Genomic DNA, 20,008 nt, shown 5'->3' on the forward strand with positions numbered 1-20,008 from the left:
CCTACGACTTGCTAGTTTTTCTATTTTTAGTAGAGACAGGGTTTCCCTCTTGCTCAGGCTGGTCTTGAACTCCTGAGCTCAAGCAATCCACCCACCTTGGCCTCCCCAAGAGCTAGGATTACAGGCGTGACTCACTGCACCCTGCCTCTAATGAGACACTCCTGCTGCTTTCAAGATTCTGGTCTCTGTCACTTTTGACAGTGACTAAAATAGGTCTTGGTGTGGGTCTCCTTAGAGGTACCCTAGTTGGAGTTTGTTGAACTTCTTGAATTTGCATGTCCATTTTCTTCCTCAAATTTGGAAAGTTTTCAGCCATTACTTCTTCAAAAGGCTATATTATAGTCCTCTGTCCTCCTGGGACTCCCAACTGCATACACTCATCTTTTTGGTAGTGTCCTGTCTTCACTTTCCTTCATTCATTTTTCTTTTGGTTCTAACTCAATTTTGAATAATCTGTCTTTAAGTTTGCTGATGAAGTCTGCTGCTGTATTCCTCTACCCAATTTTTCAATTTAGTTATTGTATTTTTAGCTTCTGAATCTGTTTGGTTATTCTTAATAGCTTACCTCTCTGGTGATACTGTCATTTTGTTCACATATTATCATTTGCCTTTTGCTTAGTTATCTGTGTTCTTTTAGCTGACTGAGCATCTTTTAGACAGTTATTTTCAATTCTTTGTCTACAGAATCTCCACTTTTTTTTTTTTGCAGTTTTTGGCCGGGGCTGGGTTTGAACCTGCCACCTATGGCACATGGGGCCAATGCCCCACTCCCTTGAGCCACAGGCGCCACCCCAGAATCTCCACTTTTTTTGGTAAGGCTCATTTCTGGGCATTTTGTCCCTTTCACTGAGCCACACTTCTCCATTTCTTTGTATACCTTGTGATCACTTGTTGAGATTTGGACATTTGAAAAAAACAGCTTTCTCTCCCAGGCTTTGTGACCTAGATTAATACAGTGGAAGACCTTTGTCAATCACCAAAAAAAGGTCTTTTTTTTTCTTTTTTGAGACAGAATCTCAAGCTATCACCCTGGGTAGAGTGCTGTGCAGTCATAGCTCACAGCAACCTCCAATCCAACTCTTGGGCTCAAGTGATCCTCTTGCCTCAGTTTTTCCATTTTTAGTAGAGATGGGGGGTCTCACTTTTTGCTCAGGCTGGTCTCTAACTTGTGAGCTCAGACAATCCACCCACCTCGGCCCCCCGGGGTGTTAGATTACAGGTGTGAGCCACCATGCTGGCCCGATTCTGGAGGTCTTTCAAGCCTTTTCTGGGGATGCATCTTTTCTGGCCTTCTGAGTATAACTTCCCAGGTAAAGAAATTTCTCCCTTTCTCAAGGGCCCATCATCTCTTGCTGCTCTTCCCTCTGTTTGCAGTTTTATACTCTCTGGTGCTATAGCAAGCTGCAACCCTCAACTTTGTTTTCAGAGGCTCCAACCTGACCCCCGAAGTGTATTGCTATTCCATTTAGTACCCTGAGTCAGGCAAGACAGAGACCAGTCTCTCAGGCAGTTCCTTGAAAAGCCAGAATGTTAGATGCTCCTATACTTTTCTCTTTGCCACCTGAAGAAGTCAGAGGTTGTTTTCTCCCAGTCACTTTGCATTTTGCTGGGGATATGGCAGGCTGTGCAAAACATTTTCTTGTTCACTTTAATGTGGCTTTTTTTTGTTTGTTTTGTGTTCAACCTGGGGTGCTACAACCTCTTAACTGATTTCTGAAGTTCTCATAAAGGCAATTTGGTTAATATATTATTAAGTCAGTGTCTCCTTGGAGGAAAAGGGGCCTGAGGCCGCTTCTTTTTTTTTGGAGATAAGAGTCTCACTTTGTCACCCTTGGTAGAGTGCCATGGCGTCATAGCTCACAGCAACCTCCAACTCCTGGGCTTAAGCAATTCTCTTGCCTCAGCCTCCTGAGGCAGACCATTTTGGTCTCGTTTATTAATAAGGTAACAAAAGTCCATACTTCATTAAGATTTCTTTAGTTTTTACCTACTGTGCCTTTTCTGTGTTAGAATCCCATCTGGAATACATTAATATTAGTAAATTACACTTCTGCATGTCTCAAGTTCTTCTCGGGCTTAGAAAATTTCTCAGATTTTCCTTGTTTTTAATGATCTTGATAGTTCTGGTGATTATTGGTAAGGCATTTGGAAGAATATCTCAACTAGGATTTGTCTCATGTACTTGTCATGATTAGACCAGGGTTATGTGTTTGGGGGAGGAAGGCTACAGAAGGCCCATTCTCATTTCATCATATCAATAGTACACGCTGTTAACATGATTATTACTACTGATGTTGACCTTGATCTTCTCGCTGAAATGTTTGTCGTCTGGCTCCTTCAGTGTAAAGTTACTCTCCTCCCAACCGTTTCAATATTGTATTTTGGGGAAGAAAGTTACTACATATGTAGATTAGGGGATTATCTTTTTGAAGAAACTTAGCCTGTTATCTTGTTGAGTGTTCCACATTCCTGTTTGCTCCATATTTTTATGATGTCATTTAACTTGCTCTTCTCTCTCTGTACTTCCTGTGAATTCAAAGTTCAGTTTAAATCTTAGTTACGTTAAGGTAAACATTTAGCAAGAACACTTCCTGGGTAATGCTGTGTTGTGTACATCAAACCAGATGGCTCTTGATGTCAGACTGACTCATATTAGTAATGATTTGCTTAGAATGTTGATAGCAGAACTCTTCATTATAAAAGTACAATTTCTTCCCTTTGAAATTATCAAAAGATATATGGAAGCACACTTTGGTATCTTGTACTTTCTCCATGGACATCTGTGCCATGAAAAATAATATAAAAGGTTATGGCTCCTGTCAGGGTCCTTCGTGGTCGCCACTTGTCAGGGCCCGGGACTGGCTGGGTCTCTGGCCCCCAGCTTATCTAGCTATGTTCCGGACAGGGACCACTATGCTGTTATCTCGCTCAGGAACAATTGCTCTTAGGTGCCTGTGGGCTATTTGCTTCAGCAGAAGGGAGATAGATAGATAAACAGTTTTTGAGGGAACAAAGCAGTCTTAGAAGAATAGATCTTTAGCAGTCTATAGCAGAGCTTAGTAATCTTCAGGGGAGAGACTGGAGTTCTGGAGTTCTGCAAGCAGGAGAAGCGACAGAGTCAGACAGAGTGAGTGGGTCTGTGATACGCTGATACGCTCCCGACTGCCTTCTCCTCCAGCCTAATATAGAGCTGATTTCGGGACTCTTGACACTACAGGGGATAAGAGACTGCCAATTCACTAATGCTCTCTTCTCGTGAGCTCTCATGGTTGTTGAGAGAGCTAAATCCCTCCCCATGCCCTTTTCACCAAGGTGTTTCATTATTGAGCTATACAGGGTGTTTCTTATAACTCTCACTCCTAGCCATAGGCTATACAGTCTGCTACAGGCCCCAAAGCTCCCTGATTTCTTCATTTACTTCTGAATTCATTTATCCATCTAGTCATTAAACAAACATCTACTGAAGGGCTATTAAGTTCCAGGTAGAGTTTAGCTGCTGGGGTAATAGAGGTGAAAGATGGACCATGACCTCCAGGAGCACAGCCCAATGTTAGAGAAAGACAAGAATTTCAAGAATTTCAATAAAGTATAATCATCCTACAGTGGTAAACAAAAGATGCTTTCTTTGGTGATTTTCATTATAATTGTTCACCATACTTCGTTCATATATTACAGACTTCCTTTTTTTTGAGACAGAGTCTCACTTTGTTGCCCTGGGCAGAGTGCCATAGTGTCACAGCTCACAGCAACCTCAAACTCTTGGGCTTAAGCAATTTTCTTGCCTCACCCTCCCAAGTAGGTAGGATTATAGGAGCCTGCTACAACACCTGGCTATTTTTTTTGTTGCAGTTGTCATTGTTGCTTAGCAGGCCCAGGCCAGGTTTGAACCTGCCTGCTTTGGTGTATGTGGCCGGCACCCTAACCACTGAGCTACAGGAGCCAAGCCCATGTATTACACACTTTCAACAACAAATGTTGAAACATTAAAGTTTATGATTTAAACTTCATTTAACAAATTCTCCTAATCTCTAAACATTCTAGTTAATTCTTACTGACTACATAGAGAGGCTTGTCCAGGTACTGTAAAAACATCAAAACCGGCTCGGTGCCTGTAGTTCAGCGGCTAGGGTGCCGCTGGGAGGTTCGAACCTGGCCCGCGCCTGCCAAACAACAGTGACAACTACAACAAAAAAATAGCTTGGTGGTGTGGCAGGCGCCTGTAGTCCCAGCTACTTAGGAGGCTGAGGCAAGAGGAAACAAAACAAAACAAACATTAAAAGCTCAGTGTGGCTTAGGGGAACAAATATGAACTTCAAAGTCCAACAGGATTTGATTCAAATCTTTACCTCCCACTTAGTAGTCATTTTATTAGTTTTGTGCCCAGACATAAATTACTTTACTTCTTTGAGCCATGGCTTTCTATAAGTAAGCTAGAAAAAAGTATCTCTCTCTAAGGGTTTCTAGAAAATTAAGCAAAGTAACATTCACATTGTCAGATAAGAGTATGTCTATTATAGAATGAATGTTACTTTCTTTGTATTATTATTATTACTTAATATTTCGATGCAGCAATTGTCTGATTTCTTTTCTGAAAGTATTTAATGTCGTTCATTCTTTTTTTTTTTTTTTTTGTAGAGACAGAGTCTCACTGTACCGCCCTCAGGTAGAGTGCCATGACTTCACACGGCTCACAGCAACCTCTAACTCTTGGGCTTACGCGATTCTCTTGCCTCAGCCTCCCAAGCAGCTGGGACTACAGGCGACCGCCACAACACCCGGCTATTTTTTTGTTGCAGTTTGGCCAGGGCTGGATTCGAACCCGCCACCCTCGGCACATGGGGCCGGCGCCCCACTCACTGAGCCATAGGTACCACCCTGTCGTTCGTTCTTTACGAGGTTTTTGTTTCTAATCCTTATCTTAAACATTGTTATTGTTATTAAATTTTAAGCCTTTTTAATTCTGTGAAGGCAAAAGTAGAAACTAATAAACCCATATATATGTAAAAAAATATAGATATAATAAAAAAAGAAAATTAAGCAAAGTAACATATGAAGTGCTCAGTACAGTTTCCAAGTTCCTAGAATATACAAAGTATTTTAAAAATGGTTGTTGCACTTGAGAAACAACAAAAACTACAAAGTATGCATGTAAGACAATTTCTTTCATTTAGATCTTTTCACTAGCAATGGAAGTATAATTTCCAAATGTAAGTATAAGATCAAAATAATGTAACGACACAAGCACAGGTGGAAGCTAATTCATATTTTTTCAGTAGAGTAAAAGAAGCTCATTATCTTGACTATAAGTCTGTAAATGCCTGCTCTTCCCGCCACCCCCCTCCATCTCTCTGTCCTCCACATACCTCCCTGTGTATGCCTACAATGAGGGGTGAGGATGGCAATACATCTGAGATGAGGTTTAGTTCTAAAGGCATAAAGACAGTAGCACAGAACCCTGGAAGGCAGAAACTCTTAGTAAGAAGGTCTGTGTCCCAGACAGCGTGTACTTCACCTTTCTGCTCAGCTAGCTCCCACAGCTCTCGAGCTGCTGCTGAGGACAGTGTCATGGGGTATTCCACAAGGACATGCTTGCCGGCATTAAGGAACTGCCTTTGGTAAAAAAGATAAAAACAGGGAATGAACATTTCAATTAAACTTCGCTAAAATGCTCTGCATGACAGCAAACAAAATGCCACCCGTATAAATGCACAAGTGTCTCTGGGTTTGAATGTATCAAGAATGGGGTTAAGAGTCGGTGCCAAAAGACACGGAGAAAAAATTGTTTCTACATTATTTTCTATTGCTCTGAGACAAAATGACTATTTTTCCCCCTGAGACAGAGCCTCAAGCTGTTGTCCTGGGTAGAGTGCCGTGGCATCACAGCTCACAGCAACCTCCAACTCCTGGGCTCAAGTGATTCTCCTGCCTCTGCTTCCCCAGTAGAGACCACAGGCGCCCACTTAGCTATTACAACATGACAGCTATAAGCAAAGACTACAAAACCCATGGCAGCTAGCTCTGCTTGAAGCAGTCTGAAAAGATTTCACTAAGGACGTATGAATTGGGTCTTGAAGTGTAAGTAGGTGCTTTCCAGTTGCAATGTGATGATGTATTTCACTTTGAACACTACAGGTAAGGGCTTGGGCATTTTTTTGGAGGGGGGGGAGTGGGGCTGGATTTGAACCCGTCACCTCCGGTATATGGGGCTGGCACTCTACTCCTTTGAGCTACAGGCACCACCCAGGGCTTGGGCATTTTGTGGGGCTTTGTCCACTTGCCAATTTTGATGCAGGAAAGTGAGCTATAAGAAGTTGAGGGAAACAAGGTAGAAAAAGTAGCTGGGGGCTTGACTGTGAAAGACCTAAAACTGCTGTGCTCAGGAGTTTGGATTTAATTCTCTACACACCAGGGCACAAACATTTATTTACATGATCATACTTTTTTAAGGAAATACATTCTGGTGAGAGAAGGTTAAAGGGACCCAAGGAAAGGTGTTTTCGTCCACTCCAGAACTAGAGCGATGAAGGAGCACCTTAGCCCTGGGGAACAGCCTTGTGACAGCAGCTGTAGTTTAATATCAGGACTTAGAGGAAAGCTGAGGTTCAGGGAGGCAGCTGGCATTTCTCTACTGGTTGCCAGGGCCCCTCCCCCTGCCAAATACTTCAAGAGCTCCAGGCTTTGCAGCCACAAGGTGGGGAAGGGGGACATCTCACTTCTCCATCTCTAGAAAAGATGTCATTTCCTTCCTCAATTCTACCACTATTTCCTAACTCACTTTCCTTACGGCAAAAGCACTTCATATTAAAGGAACTCTCAGAGACGTTCCACGACGTTGTAAGTACAAAGGATAAAATGTTGGCAGCTGATCCAAACTTAGAAAGGAGTGTGACAATTCACCCAGGATGCTGGCCCCATATCCAGGGCTGTTGGATGGGGAGGAGGAAAGCATGGTTCAAGACTATTCTGGTGGGTTTTTCACAAAGGATAAAATACAGAGTGGACATAAAGTTCATGTGCAACTTACTATGTTAAATTATTTAATTAATTAATGACAGCTATAATTAATTTATTGAGACAGAGTGTCATTTTGTCCCCCTCGGTAGAGTGCCATGGCGACATCGCTCACAGAAACCTCCGCTCTTGGGCTCAAGTGATTCTCTTGCTTCAGACTCCCTCGTAGTTGGGACTACAGGTATCCGCTACAATGCCCAGCTATTTCTTTTTTTTGTTTGTTTGTTTATTTAGCAGGCCTCGGTTTGAACTCACTAGCCCTGGACCGGCATGTGGCCGGTGCCCTAAAACTGAGCTACACGTGCCTAGCCTGTTAAATTATTTTAAATTGCACATGAACTTTATGCCCACTCTGTACTTAATTTTTAATGTTTCAAATCACAGCATACTAAGTAAATATTAGTTTTTTTTTTAAACCACAATTTACTATTTTATTATTTCTTTTTTTTGTAGTTTTGGCCAGAGCTGGGTTTGAACCCACCACCGCCAGCATATGGGGCCAGTGCCCTACTCCTTTGAGCCACAGGCACTGCCCTAAATATTAGTTTCATTATTTTTTATTTCCTTATACTTTTTTTTTTGAGACAGTTTTACTTTGTTGCCCTAGGTAAAGTGCTGTGGCATCACAGCTCACAGCAACTTCAAACTCTTGGGCTTATGTGATTCTCTTGTCTCAGCCTCCCAAGTAGCTGGGACTACAGGCGCCCGCCACAATGCCCAGCTATTTTTAGAAGAGGTCTTGCTCTGGTTCAGGCTGGTTTCAAACCCTTTAGCTCAGGCAATCCACCTGCCTCAGCTTCCCAGAGTACTAGGATTACAGACATGTGCCATTGTGCCCAGCCTTCCTTATATATTTATAACCAACAAAAGAGTTTCCAGTTTTTTAAAACATTTTTGATGTTTCCGTGATTGGTCAAAGAATAACTGTCATTTTCCCCACCGACCACTCAGACCTCTCTCTTTGCAGGGTTTCACTCAGTCACCTGTTTTCAGCCCTGTGCACTGAAAACCCACCTGATGTAGTCCTCGTGGCTGGAACTTTCACTGCAGATATAGGCGACCTCAACCTCTTGGCTGGAAAGAGCATCTTCCAAAGAAATCTGCTGGATTCCATCAATGCTCCCAAGCTCTCGTCTGTTTCAGAAAAACAGAGAAATGGAACTCAAACATAGGCAGAATATTGGCTCAGAATAAATGAGTGCCATCCTTCTCTCCTCCTCCCCAAAATGTCCTTGTGATCAGCTTTTGGAAATGAAGAAAATGATTTCCTACCTCCCAATTCCAGACTATTTTCCATTGTGTACTGAGAAAAACAGCCTCAAGGTTGAAGTCAGGGGACCTGGCACCCAGAGTCAACACTACCACTAGAAGCGTGTATGCCCTGGAGAGTCTACAAATTACTTCATCTCTAAAATGCAAAGATCGATCTGCTTTTATCTCATGGTAAGTGATCTCTATGGTGACTTCCAGTTCCAAACACTTGGCCAAATCATGATCTAAATGCAACACAACTACCACGTGGGGGGAGCGAAGTGTCATGTGACGCCAGGCTCTCTCATGTACTCCTTGGCCTAGTAACAGTCAACTGGAAGCCAAGTGTCACTGTCTCCTTTATAGCAGAGCTAACAAAGCTTGGAGAGGAAGTGACTGCCATGGCCAACAAGGCAGGACAGTAACCCCATGCTTTCTGACACTTACAGAGTGTGGAGGAGCTTCAGTTTTAGAAGAGCCATAGTGCTGGCAGTCTGTATGCTGGCCCCGTGCAGAGGCTGGGGCAAGACAGAAGTCCTCCAAAGGTGTTGTCATGGAGAAATGTGCGACAGCCAGCAGGCAGGAGGCAGGAGGCCCTCGGCCAGCTTGCAGCACCCAGTGGGCTGCAGCAGGCAGAAAGCATTCAGGGAGTTTGGCTCCCAAGGATATTATGTTAGGTTTCTTCTTACCGGGCCACCACCTACACCTCTCAATTTGACCAATATCTACTGTTTGCCTACTGTCTGCTAGGCACTAGAAATCACGGAGAATGAATTAAAATCCTCATTGTCCAGTGAGCTCAGGATCTGGCGCACACACATGTACACACATGCACGCACAAAACACCAGCACGGGACTAACAACATGAGAAGTGTGCTGGGAAGCAGTGGTGGAGACTCAGGGAAGGCAAGGAACACATCTAGTTTGGGGCTTCAGAGAAGGCTTCCTGGGGTGGCAGAAGGTAGGTCATGGAGGGGAAGGGTACAAGAGGAGGGAAACAGTGTAATGATGGTGCGGGGGATGACATGGCCATCTTCCCACATGACCTGGGTAGTTTTTGTTTGTTTGTTTTTTGTTTTTACTTTTTTTGGAGACAGAGTCTCACTGTCGCCCTTAGTAGAGTGCTGTGGCATCACAGATCACAGCAGCCTCAAACTCTTGGGCTTAAGCAATTCTCTTGCCTCAGCCTCCCAAGTAGCTGGGACTACAGGCGCCCGCCACAGCGCCTGGCTATTTTTTTGTTGTAGTTGTCATTGTTGTTTAGCAGGCCTGGGCTTGGTGTATGTGGCCGGCACCTTAACCACTGAGCTACAGGTGGCGAGCCAATGACCTGGGTACTTCATTATTATTATTTTTTTTTTGGTGTTTCAAGATGCCAAGAACATTTTATAATATACAGGTGAGCTTAGTCTGCAGGAAGGAAACGTGGTTATGGCAGCCTGTTATCCAGATTTGACATCGGAATGACATTTCTAGCAATGGCTTTGTCTTATGAGGTTCTGGCATATTTTTTGTAGCACAGATAGAGCTTTGAAGGAATGTTTTCATAACACTCAACTTAAGTGGGAATGCAAATGTAAAAATTCAGGGACCTTCCCACCTTCTGCAGGGCAGAAGGAGATGAGCAATCTTCAAATAGCTGTGGCTAAAGGCTCAAGCCCTCCCACCAACTCTGTGATAAAAAATATTAAAAAAATTAACAAAACAAGTATCAGATGAGTCAATGGACCTTGTACCATACAGACAGCAGATAATTTAGTGACTTTTTCTGCAGGCAGCCTGAGACACAGAAGACTTTGTATACTGTCTTTAAATCCTGCTCTGTCATTAAATATAATAATGAAAAAAATAGGGCCATGGAATAAGACCCTAAAAAAGTCTAGCTGCCAACCAGATTGGGAAGATAAATAAAAGAGCATATTTTATTTTAACCTGTATCTTCCACACTAACCTAGTTTATCTGTAGAAAAGCCATCTGCTGGCACCAGGCCAATATGTCTATGTCTTAATTTTGTCATCGTTAGTATCTCATTTTTCCAAAAGAAGAAATGTATAAGTAGGTGTACATTAAATGACACATTTCTACAAAGCCTTTCTGTAGTCTTGACCTACATGGGTCTACTTTTAGAAGCATTTTCAAAGGCAGAACAAAACATTTACTTGAGGTTTTATCCACAGAAAGGACACCACTGGAGCTGTGCCCATATGATGAGTCTCCCGTTGGTGTTGAACAAATAAATGGTCTCTTCTCTAGGAAATACCATTGTTGGTTCATATTTACAGGGTTTTTTATTTTGTTTTTCTTTTTTTGATGGACAGCTGGAGTCATCTCCAAAACAAGAGAGGGAGCAGAAGTAGTTTCTTTTCTCAGTATGTCTCTGATGAAATTCAGGGTCCCAGACTTTTCTGACACCATAGGGTGGGTCAGGCCCCAGGGCCTTTTCCTGCTGTTCCCTGGGCATTCATACTTTCAGGAATAATCTTCTCGTGAACTCTCCTCCCCAACTATTTCAATCACAGTTCCATTTGCTTCAGTGGCCCTCAGTCACATTTTCAGTATCACATTCTTCAGTGGCCCTCAGTCACATTTTCAGTATCACATTCTTCAGTGGCCCTCAGTCACATTTTCAGTATCACATTCTTCAGTGGCCCTCAGTCACATTTTCAGTATCACATTCTTCAGTGGCCCTCAGTCACATTTTCAATATCACATTCTTCAGTGGCCCTCAGTCACATTTTCAGTATCACATTCTTCAGTGGCCCTCAGTCACATTTTCAGTATCACATTCTTCAGTGGCCCTCAGTCACATTTTCAGTATCACATTCTTCAGTGGCCCTCAGTCACATTTTCAGTATCACATTCTTCAGTGGCCCTCAGTCACATTTTCAATATCACATTCTTCAGTGGCCCTCAGTCACATTTTCAGTATCACATTCTTCAGTGGCCCTCAGTCACATTTTCAATATCACATTCTTCAGTGGCCCTCAGTCACATTTTCAGTATCACATTCTTCAGTGGCCCTCAGTCACATTTTCAGTATCACATTCTTCTGGTGGTTCTCTTCCTCCTGGCAACTTGCTCTCGATTTCCACAGGACATCATCTTCCTCCTCCAAGTTGCTGGAGATGTGGCACTTCTTGAACCCTTGGATAATGGACTCACTTGAGATGCTGTTCTACTCCACCATGACCCACTCCAGAAAGAGGCCCAGGGGTGGCTTCTTGGCATTCCCGGTTGGGCTCCGTGCCAGGTTCCCATCCAGAAGCCAGTTGGAGTACTGGGCCGGCATGCTGTCATTCAGCGGCTTGTAGACCACCACATCCAGCACCTGGAGCTGCAAGGTCAGGCCCCCCGGGATGATCACCATGTTGGTGTTCATGCGTTCCGTGGAGTTCTTCACAGAGTTGGTGGCGTGGCCCTGAAGCCGTTCAACATCAGCATCCCTCGCTGCTTGGGCACTGCTCCCGGCCTCCGCCTCCACACAACCTCCAGCCAGTCCTGCATCAAGTCCTTGGTCTTCCATCCATAGCAGTGGCAGCGGATTTCCATCCCGCTGGGGAACTTCCCTGGGGAGATGTATGTTCCCCTCAAAATGATGTACAGAGGTAATTTCCTCCCATCAGCTAAGACACCAAGTGTGGCCGTGATTTTCAGTTTTTCTCTGCCTGGTGTCTTGACCAAGACAGGCTTTTTGCCCTGGTTGCCAACAGTCACCCTCGATGGCACCTCTAAACAAATGGACGTCTCCTCTGGATTCCCCATCTGAGTCACCTTGTAGTCATGTGCCCTGCGCAGAGTCAGCACACTCGCTGGTATGTGACAAGTTTCTCAGTCAGGTCTTCAGGTAGGTGCTGGGGCACCAGCACTTGGTGCCTCAGAGACAGGACACACCTTCTCACCATTCTTCGATACCAACCCAAGCTTGCCTTGAACCCTTTCTCTGGAATGTTCATTTCCTGGGCGATTTCAAGGGCTTTTAGCTGCATCACCTCCCTGGTGATGGAGTCCCCTTTGGCCTGCATGTATCTGACATACTCGGCCACACGCTGGTCCACCAGAGCAAACCTCCCATTCTTGGGGCCTCGGAATGCCCATCTCATGGCGTGGGCATTCTGGAGCTGAGGTTTACTTTGTGCCAGTCTCGAACGTTTTTTTCTAATACTCCAAACTGCTTGGCAGCCTGGCAGTTATTGGTGCTCTCGGCATATTCCACCACCATTAACTTGAACCCTGTGTCCTAACTGGGCGCTTGCCACGGCTGAACTGAAACTTCCCAGCTATGTGGTCAGAGGAGAGGTCATACCCTGGGAAGCCCAGGGCCATGTAGAAGGGGCACCCCTCACTCCACTTGGGCAGCTCCGTGATGTCCCGAGGCAGACAGAGGCCAAAGCTGTCGAGGTGCTGAGGCTGAGCAAACTGGGAGGCAGCATTCACTGGGCTTGCCCAGCCTGGAGGCTTTACGTCAGAGTCTTCATTTTCTGCAAAGGTTCCTCCTCCTTGGAGCTGCCACTCATCAGAACTCTGAGACTCCTCCTCCCCTTCCAACCAGTGATCATGTCTGGCTTAGGGAATGGGAATTCTAGGGATAAGACAGTTTCATAATTCATCCTCACGACTTCCCGGTAGAGAGCCTTTTGTTGCTCTGTCAAAACTTTCCACTCTTTATCAGAAAAATATATGGCCACTTCATCAAACGGATGGTACCCAACCACTCTCTGGCAGATTCCTACTTTCTGCATATCCGCGGGGCCATCCTCCAGTTCCCTGCTCTGAATCTCTCCTTCTTCTTTCTCTTCTTTCAGGGTCAAATTGAGAGGGTAGGCTGTGGGCTCCATCTTCAACTGGGCTGGTACTAGAAGGCAGTTCAGTTCTGCATTAGCAGAGTGCTTGGCTCAGAGGCTCATCATTGGGATTTTCCAAATTCAAAGGTTCTGTCCAATAGCAGGTTCAGAAAATAGTCATTCTGCCTTAAGGGACTTTCCTAACCTGGGAGTCAGTGACGCGCAGTGAGGGGTATGCCTGGATACCCCCAAAGGTGCAGAAGTCTGCTTGGGCCCACACGACTGGGAAATGACTCGTGGCTTCTGGGCAGCACCTTCTCTATTTGCTGGCTCCTAGGCCAGTACAAAGGGCCGCGCTCCTGCCCTCTAGGGGCGTGGGCAATTCATAGGTGTGCAGTCAGGGAGCACCTTGAGGGCCGCATCCTCCCGGACTTGCAAAGAAAAGATGCCTCCGGAGTTCAAAGTCAGCGTTTTCGTTTTTTCCAAAAAAGACGGGCGAACGCAGGAGGTACGGGTCTGGGGTGGGAGAACAGGCTTCAGCGCCCTGCACCAGAGCCGGAACTTGGCCGTGGCCTCTCCCGCCGGCCCCCAGCTGCCCCGCCCGCTGCCGCCGCGGCCCCCGGATTCTCCAGCCATCTTGTCCCATTTCCCCTTCTCCGCGCCCCGCGGCAGGAGCGCTCCCGTCGCCCCTACGCCCGGCCTGCCCGCCCACCAGGCCCTCTCCCGGCCCCAGCGCACCTGCCGGGCAGCGAGAGCCGGCGCCGCCAACCTCTCCAGGCCGGCCCGCTACAAAGGCGGCGGCCGCAGCCCCGGCGCCCCCGCCGCAGGGCCGAGCGGCTGGGGCGCGGGGTGGGGACGCCAGGGCTCCGGCCCGGCTGTCACAGCGCCATCCTTCCCGCTTCTACGGCTTCCCGTGCGGGAGGGAGCGGGGAGGACACGTCTGACCTGGGTACTTTAAATGTTCCCACTGTGTCAATCTTGGCAGCCAACTGGCAAACTCGAGGCCTAAGGAAAAAGGAGAGGTCCTTCCACTTTAACCTGGAGCTCAATTACTGTGTTCAATCCCACCTTCAGGCAGGGGTGGTGCGGGGGTTGCAGTGGAGTCCATCAATGGACGGACTGTGCAGCTCCCATTAACTGTGATCTCCCATTTGCGTGCAGCTCCCTTGGAATCTTATGGGAGGAAAAGATGGGCCAAGGCAGATTCTAGCACTTCTGGGTCTCCCCAGTGCCCCAAAGCCCACATTGAATCCTTAAAGGAGTGTCCAGGATTTGAGACAGGCAGGAAGAAGGTAGTCCCATGAATTAAAATATCAAAAAACTTCTGCATGGATTATCACAATAGTTCTTTAAGCTTTGCGCATTTATCTGAGGTCTTAACGTACTAGAACAGAGAGACTTGCCTAACTTGCTTACCACCATGTCTCAGCCTGCTCTAGTTCACAATTCACACTGATAATGACGCTATACAAGATTAGCCGGGTGAGTGGGGTGTGTATGTGTGTGTGCACACGTGTGTGTAGGGTTAAGGGGGTAGTGGCGTGTGCGGTGGGAAAGAATCAAACAGACTTATATTCAAATTCAGCTCTCAGACTTTCCAGCTGTGTGACCTCAGGAGAATTACTTAACCCTTCTGTGGTTCAGCTTTTCTGACCTATAAACTGGGGTTGACGATGTACTATGTAGAATGACACAGGGTATGTAAAGCCCAGGGCCACCGCCCAGGCAGCTGCAACGATGACTGACCTGAGGACTAACTGGTGCGCGTCCATAGCCTTCTTCCAGGCCAGAGTCTTCCAGCCTTTGTCTTTGGCTGACCCACTGCCCCGCTGCACATCCCAACTGCAGGCCCAGCACACTTCAGTTCCCAGACTCACCCAAACTTGAGATCTCCTGGGTTGACCCTAAACACGGTTCTCTGGCAGGCAGCTGCCTCTCTCTTCCAGGGTCTGTAAAACCACTATGCCCTACAGCCTAATCTACCTCAGTGGGCTTCCCGTGAATTATGAGGCACAAAGCAAGTGCAAACCACCTGGACACGAAGCCAATCAGGTTCAGGAACGCCGAGGAAGGGTGTGGATTCTGCAAGTCCCTCATTCGCACGGATCCAGCTCTGCCAACACCAACGACTACGACGCCAAACTTCCTCTCAGGCTGAAACACAAGGGACCAAGGTGGGGGTTGAAAACAGTCCAAGCGTCTAGGACAGAACAGCAAAACAAAGACCAGTGTCCCCACAAGCCAGAAAAGCAGCCAACCCAGAATACACAAGAAGCCGCAGCAGTGAGGACAGGGTAAGACATTCCCCAAAATAAGGGCTCCGAATGTGGGCTTGGAGAGAATCAGCTCCACCAAAACAGTCCTGAAAGTGCTTCACCGAGCACCCATGGAAAAGGTGCCCCCCACCTGGCTCTCCACTTTCCCCATCCCTCTCCAATGATGAGGCGCTATCTTAAGACACACTCAGCTCGGGGTCTGGTACTTCTGTCCCGTGGATGTGCCAATCTGGTGCTGCTGGGAGTTGTTCAGAGGACACAGCTGCTGACAGACAAAGGAACATGGACAAACCCCGACTGGTCACCTTACTCAGCTTGGGACCCACATGGTCTAACTCCTCAGTATGGCCTTCTGAGTTCCAGCAAACCTTACTCCCTCTCTGCTAGGGTACCCTAAATATTAGTTAAGTGCACTGCTGGAGGCCATACGTGAATAGCATTATAGCAAAAACTCAATTTTTACAAGTTATTCTTTTACATACTCAATATAATCAAGACCGATAAAAATTATCTCTATATACCCCTTAAACCCAGTTATTTTTTTGTGTAGAGACAGAGTCTCACTTTATGGCCCTCCGTAGAGTACCATGGTATCACACAGCTCACAGCAACCTCCAACTCCTGGGCTTAAGCGATTTTCTTGCCTCAGCCTCCCAAGTGGCTGGGACTACAGGCGCCCGCCACAACGCCCGGCTATTTTTTTTTTTTTTGGTTGCAGTTCAGCCGGGACCAGGTTTGAACCCGCCACCCTCGGTATATGGGGCCGGCGCCTTACGGACTGAGCCACAGGCGCCACCCCCAGTTCTTGTTGGAAGTCTCTGAGCACAGAAATGCGTCACCTCAGTTGCCACTTCCCACTAATTCCGCCCCTCTTTCTGTGCCTACTGCCCTGGTCTTGGTCCAGTATTTCTTCGAAATATTTGGGATTTTCCAGATGTTTTCCTATTACTGATTTCTCATTTAATTCCACTTCGGTTAGAGACCATTCTTTAAATGATCTGAATCCTTTTCAATTTATTGAGACATGTTTTATGATGCAGACTATGGGCTGCCTTGGTAAACGTCCTGGGCACACCCGAGAAAACCGTGTATTCTACTATTGTTGGGTGGCAGCGGACAGTGCTCCGGTCCTCCATATTCTCACTGATGTTCTGTCTACTTCTTCTGATTATTATTGAGGGGTAATAAAATCTCCAAACGTAATTGTAGATTTGTGTATTTCTCCTTTCAGTTCTGTCAGTTTTGACTCATGTATTAGGTATATTTATGTTTAGGGCAGTTACGTTTTCTTAATTAATTGACCTCTTTATCATTCTAAAATAACCATTTTTATTCCTAATAATAGTCTTTGCCTGGTAATTTATTTATTTACTTATTTTGATTTTTTTAGACTAGTCAAGTGAAGCAGTGGGAGTGAGAAGAACAAAGGAATCTGTAACTGATTGTGATTAATTAGTTGTAAATACCACTGCACTCGGACCAGCCTGCCTGGTAATTTATTTTGTGTGATATTAATAATCCATTCCCAACTTCCACTGATCAATATTAGTACAGTACATTTTCCCTCATACATTTTAAGCCTTTTATACTACAGATATGTACTTTACTTACCACAGTCTATCTTAAAGTGATATTTATACCACTTCACATATAAGAACCTGACAACAGTATACCTGCATTTCCCGTCTCCCTGACCGTGTACTGTTATTATACAATTGGCTTCTGCATTTATTATAAACCCCACAGGGCAGCAGTTAAGGTTCAGTCTGGAAAAGAGAAACCATTCTGTGTAGTGTAAGTACAAAGAATTTTAATACAGGGCATTAGAGGCTCACATAACCCCTGCAACCACTGGAGAGCTAAAGCCGGAGAAGCTGCACTGAACATCTCCCTGCAATCCTGAAGCCAGCGACTCTCCCGAGCTTGCCTGGAGGCCACGCTGCCTGGGAAGCTCCTGTAGCCCCTCTCAGCCTGCGGCTTGGGAGAGCCATTCACAGAGCTCAGCTGCTGCTGCTTTTAACCAGACACTGGCCCTGGCACAGCCCGACCAGAACCAACCAGAACTCCCCCATGAGGAGCAGTCTCTTTCTGCAGCCTTCCGAATCTCCTGGAAGTGCCTTTACCTGGCAGACTTTACATATAAAAGGGGAACTCTGGGAAATGAAGTTCTAAGTTTCTCTTCTGGGCGGCAGGGAAGAGCTTAAGCAGGAGTGCTGTGGTGCCAGCTCAGGCAATCTCACCTGGGCAGTCCTTTCTGGGGTACAAGTCTAGCTTTTTATTTTTTATTTTATTTTATTTTTTTTTATAAATGATCCCTTTTATTATAAGTAATGCATGACACTGGCCTTGCTTTGCACCGCAAGCCCTCGGTCAAGATTAGCTTTTTATTTTTATTTATTTTTTTGAGAGTTGTAATTTTGTCGCCCTCGGTAGAGTGCCGTGGTGTCACACCTCATAGCAAACTCAAACTTCTGGGCTCAAGTGATTCTCCTGTCTCAGCTTCTGAAGTAGTTGGGACTACTATAGGCACCCATCACAATGGCCCCCTATTTTTTAGAGACAGGATCTTGCACTTGCTCAGGCTGGTCTCAAACTCCTGAGCTCAGATGATCCACGGGCCTCGGCCTCTCAGAGTGCTGGAATTATAAAAGCATGAGCTACCGTAGTTTTTTACTTTTAGTTTTTTGACAGTCTCATTACTAAAAAGCAGTAAGACAGTCTCTGGAGAACTCTGTACAGCCAAAACACACTTCCTTGATTAACTATTTGGTTCCCTTTTAACCAAGAAAAGAAGATAAGCAATTCCCTTATTGGGTTAACGATGGCATTCCTGAGGCCTGCAAATCACTACATTCTAGACAACCAGGATTAGCTTCTACTAGCTTCAAAAAAAGTACAAGGTAAAGAAATAGCTCCATCATCTAATGAGCCAAAACACGTTTTTTTTTTTTTTTGAGACAGAGTCTCACTACATCGCCGTGGGTAGAGTGCCGTGGTGTCACAGATCACAGCAACCCAAACTCTTGGACTTAAGCAATTCTCTTGCCTCAGCCTGCCACAATGTCCAACAATGTCCCTGTAGCTGGGACTATAGGCACCAGCCACAATGCCCAACTATTTTTTTTGTTGTAGTTGTCATTGTTGTTAGCAGGCTGGGCTGGGCCCGATCCAGCCAGCCCCAAGCTGAAACGCCCTTTTTCATTTCATTAATGATATCCACAAACCCATGCACAATGTGGCTTGCAGAGTATGTCAGATTGAATTATGAACCGCTTTAGGGTTTGGTTTAGATGTTGCCCCTGGTGAAAGTGACATACAGGGACAAGACGGGGGAAAACACCAGTATCTTAGTTGAGCTCCTTTTAGGAAGAGACTTTTTTTTGAGAAAATTACTTGTTAGATCTTTTCATATAAGCCTCTTCAAAGAGGGTACTGAAAGGAAACTGCAAAACAGAGAGATGGCTGAACTGCTCTCTGGTGGCAGCTAAAATTGTAGGGGTAGGAACCAGCAGGAGGCAGAGAAATGAAGAAAGACAGCAGGGAAGGAACGTGCGTACACATTAGGAGGTGAGGCCAAAGTCTGCAAAGAAAGGAGCCTGGGAGAAACTCCGGGGAGGAGGCGGCAAGGGACTTCTGGAAACCTGGCTGTCTCAGAGTTCATCTTCAGTTTTCTGCTGTGCTTTGCTATCTTGAACCTTTGGTAATATATCACTGTGTACAGTCCTGTGGGGGTGGTATTTAAGGAACAAAGAAACAGCAGCAGCTCTGAGATGGCAGAAAAGGGACACACATAAAGTACAGTCAAAAACTCATCCAGGATGGAATCACAGTCACAGAGCAAGCCTCAACCCTTGCACTCAGAGAAGCTGGCATTTGGCATTCCAGGCCTGAAAATGGAGTCCACAGACGGTTAAGATTAAGAGACCATATTCTGCCAACTTAGAAAAGAAATTGTTTTCTGTGATGAAGAGGGTAGAAGAAAATGTAAAGTCATAGTAGGAGAACCTCAAGGTGTGAGGCCTGGGGCAAGAGCTGGACTACTTCTCTGGGTGGGGGGGGGGCGAGGGGAGAGGCACGGATATCACGTTATCAGAAGAACAAGCTGTACTTTTCATCCATTGTTTCAAGGATCAAAAAGCTGGCTTGGAAAAATAGCCATACTCATTATGTTGTAGGAGGGAGAGAAAAACCTAATTTATGGGGAGCAACCTGGAAATATTTATCACAACTTAAAATGCAAACACCTGGCTGGGTTCCGTGGTTCACGCCTGTAATTCTAGCACTCTGGGAGGCAGTGGCGGGTAGACTGCTTGAGCTCAGGAGTTCAAGACCAGCCTTAGCAAGAGGGAGACCCTGTCTCTACTAAAAATAAAAAAACTAGCCAGGCATTGTGGTGGGGGCCTGTAGTCCCAGCTACTTGGGAGGCTGAGGCAGGAGGATCGCTTGAACCCAGGAGTTTTAGGTTGCTGTTAGCTGTGATGAAGCCATGACACTCAACCCTGGGGAGAGTAAAACTCTGTCTCAACAACAACAAAAACCAACCACCCTTCACCCTGGTAAATTCAACTGTAAGATTGTAGCCTATAGAGCTGCACAGGAGAGGCGACTTAGGTAACAAGCAACAGATAGAATCTTTTTTTTTTTTTTTTTTTACACTAATGCATTTATGGGGTACAATGTGCTGATTT

The 20,008-nt window shown here is 45.7% G+C and overlaps 1 protein-coding gene across 6 annotated transcripts in view; it reads right to left on the bottom strand.

Moving 5' to 3' along the window:
- Positions 1-20,008, bottom strand: part of BLVRA (biliverdin reductase A) — a 44,812-nt gene that overhangs the window by 9,626 nt on the left and 15,178 nt on the right. For 5 of the 6 annotated variants that reach the window (XM_053553431.1, XM_053553434.1, XM_053553430.1 and 2 more), the window contains exons 3-5: positions 15,077-15,198; positions 8,026-8,145; positions 5,513-5,610 (exon numbers count right to left, since the gene is read on the bottom strand). In XM_053553431.1, coding sequence (XP_053409406.1) covers positions 5,513-5,610; positions 8,026-8,145; positions 15,077-15,198 — 340 coding nt within the window. The remainder of the gene's footprint in view (positions 1-5,512; positions 5,611-8,025; positions 8,146-15,076; positions 15,199-20,008) is intronic. The other variant, XM_053553435.1, reaches the window with a different exon arrangement.

Source organism: Nycticebus coucang, chromosome 11, assembly GCF_027406575.1.
Source record: "Nycticebus coucang isolate mNycCou1 chromosome 11, mNycCou1.pri, whole genome shotgun sequence".
In the NCBI taxonomy this organism is placed as follows: domain Eukaryota; kingdom Metazoa; phylum Chordata; class Mammalia; order Primates; family Lorisidae; genus Nycticebus; species Nycticebus coucang.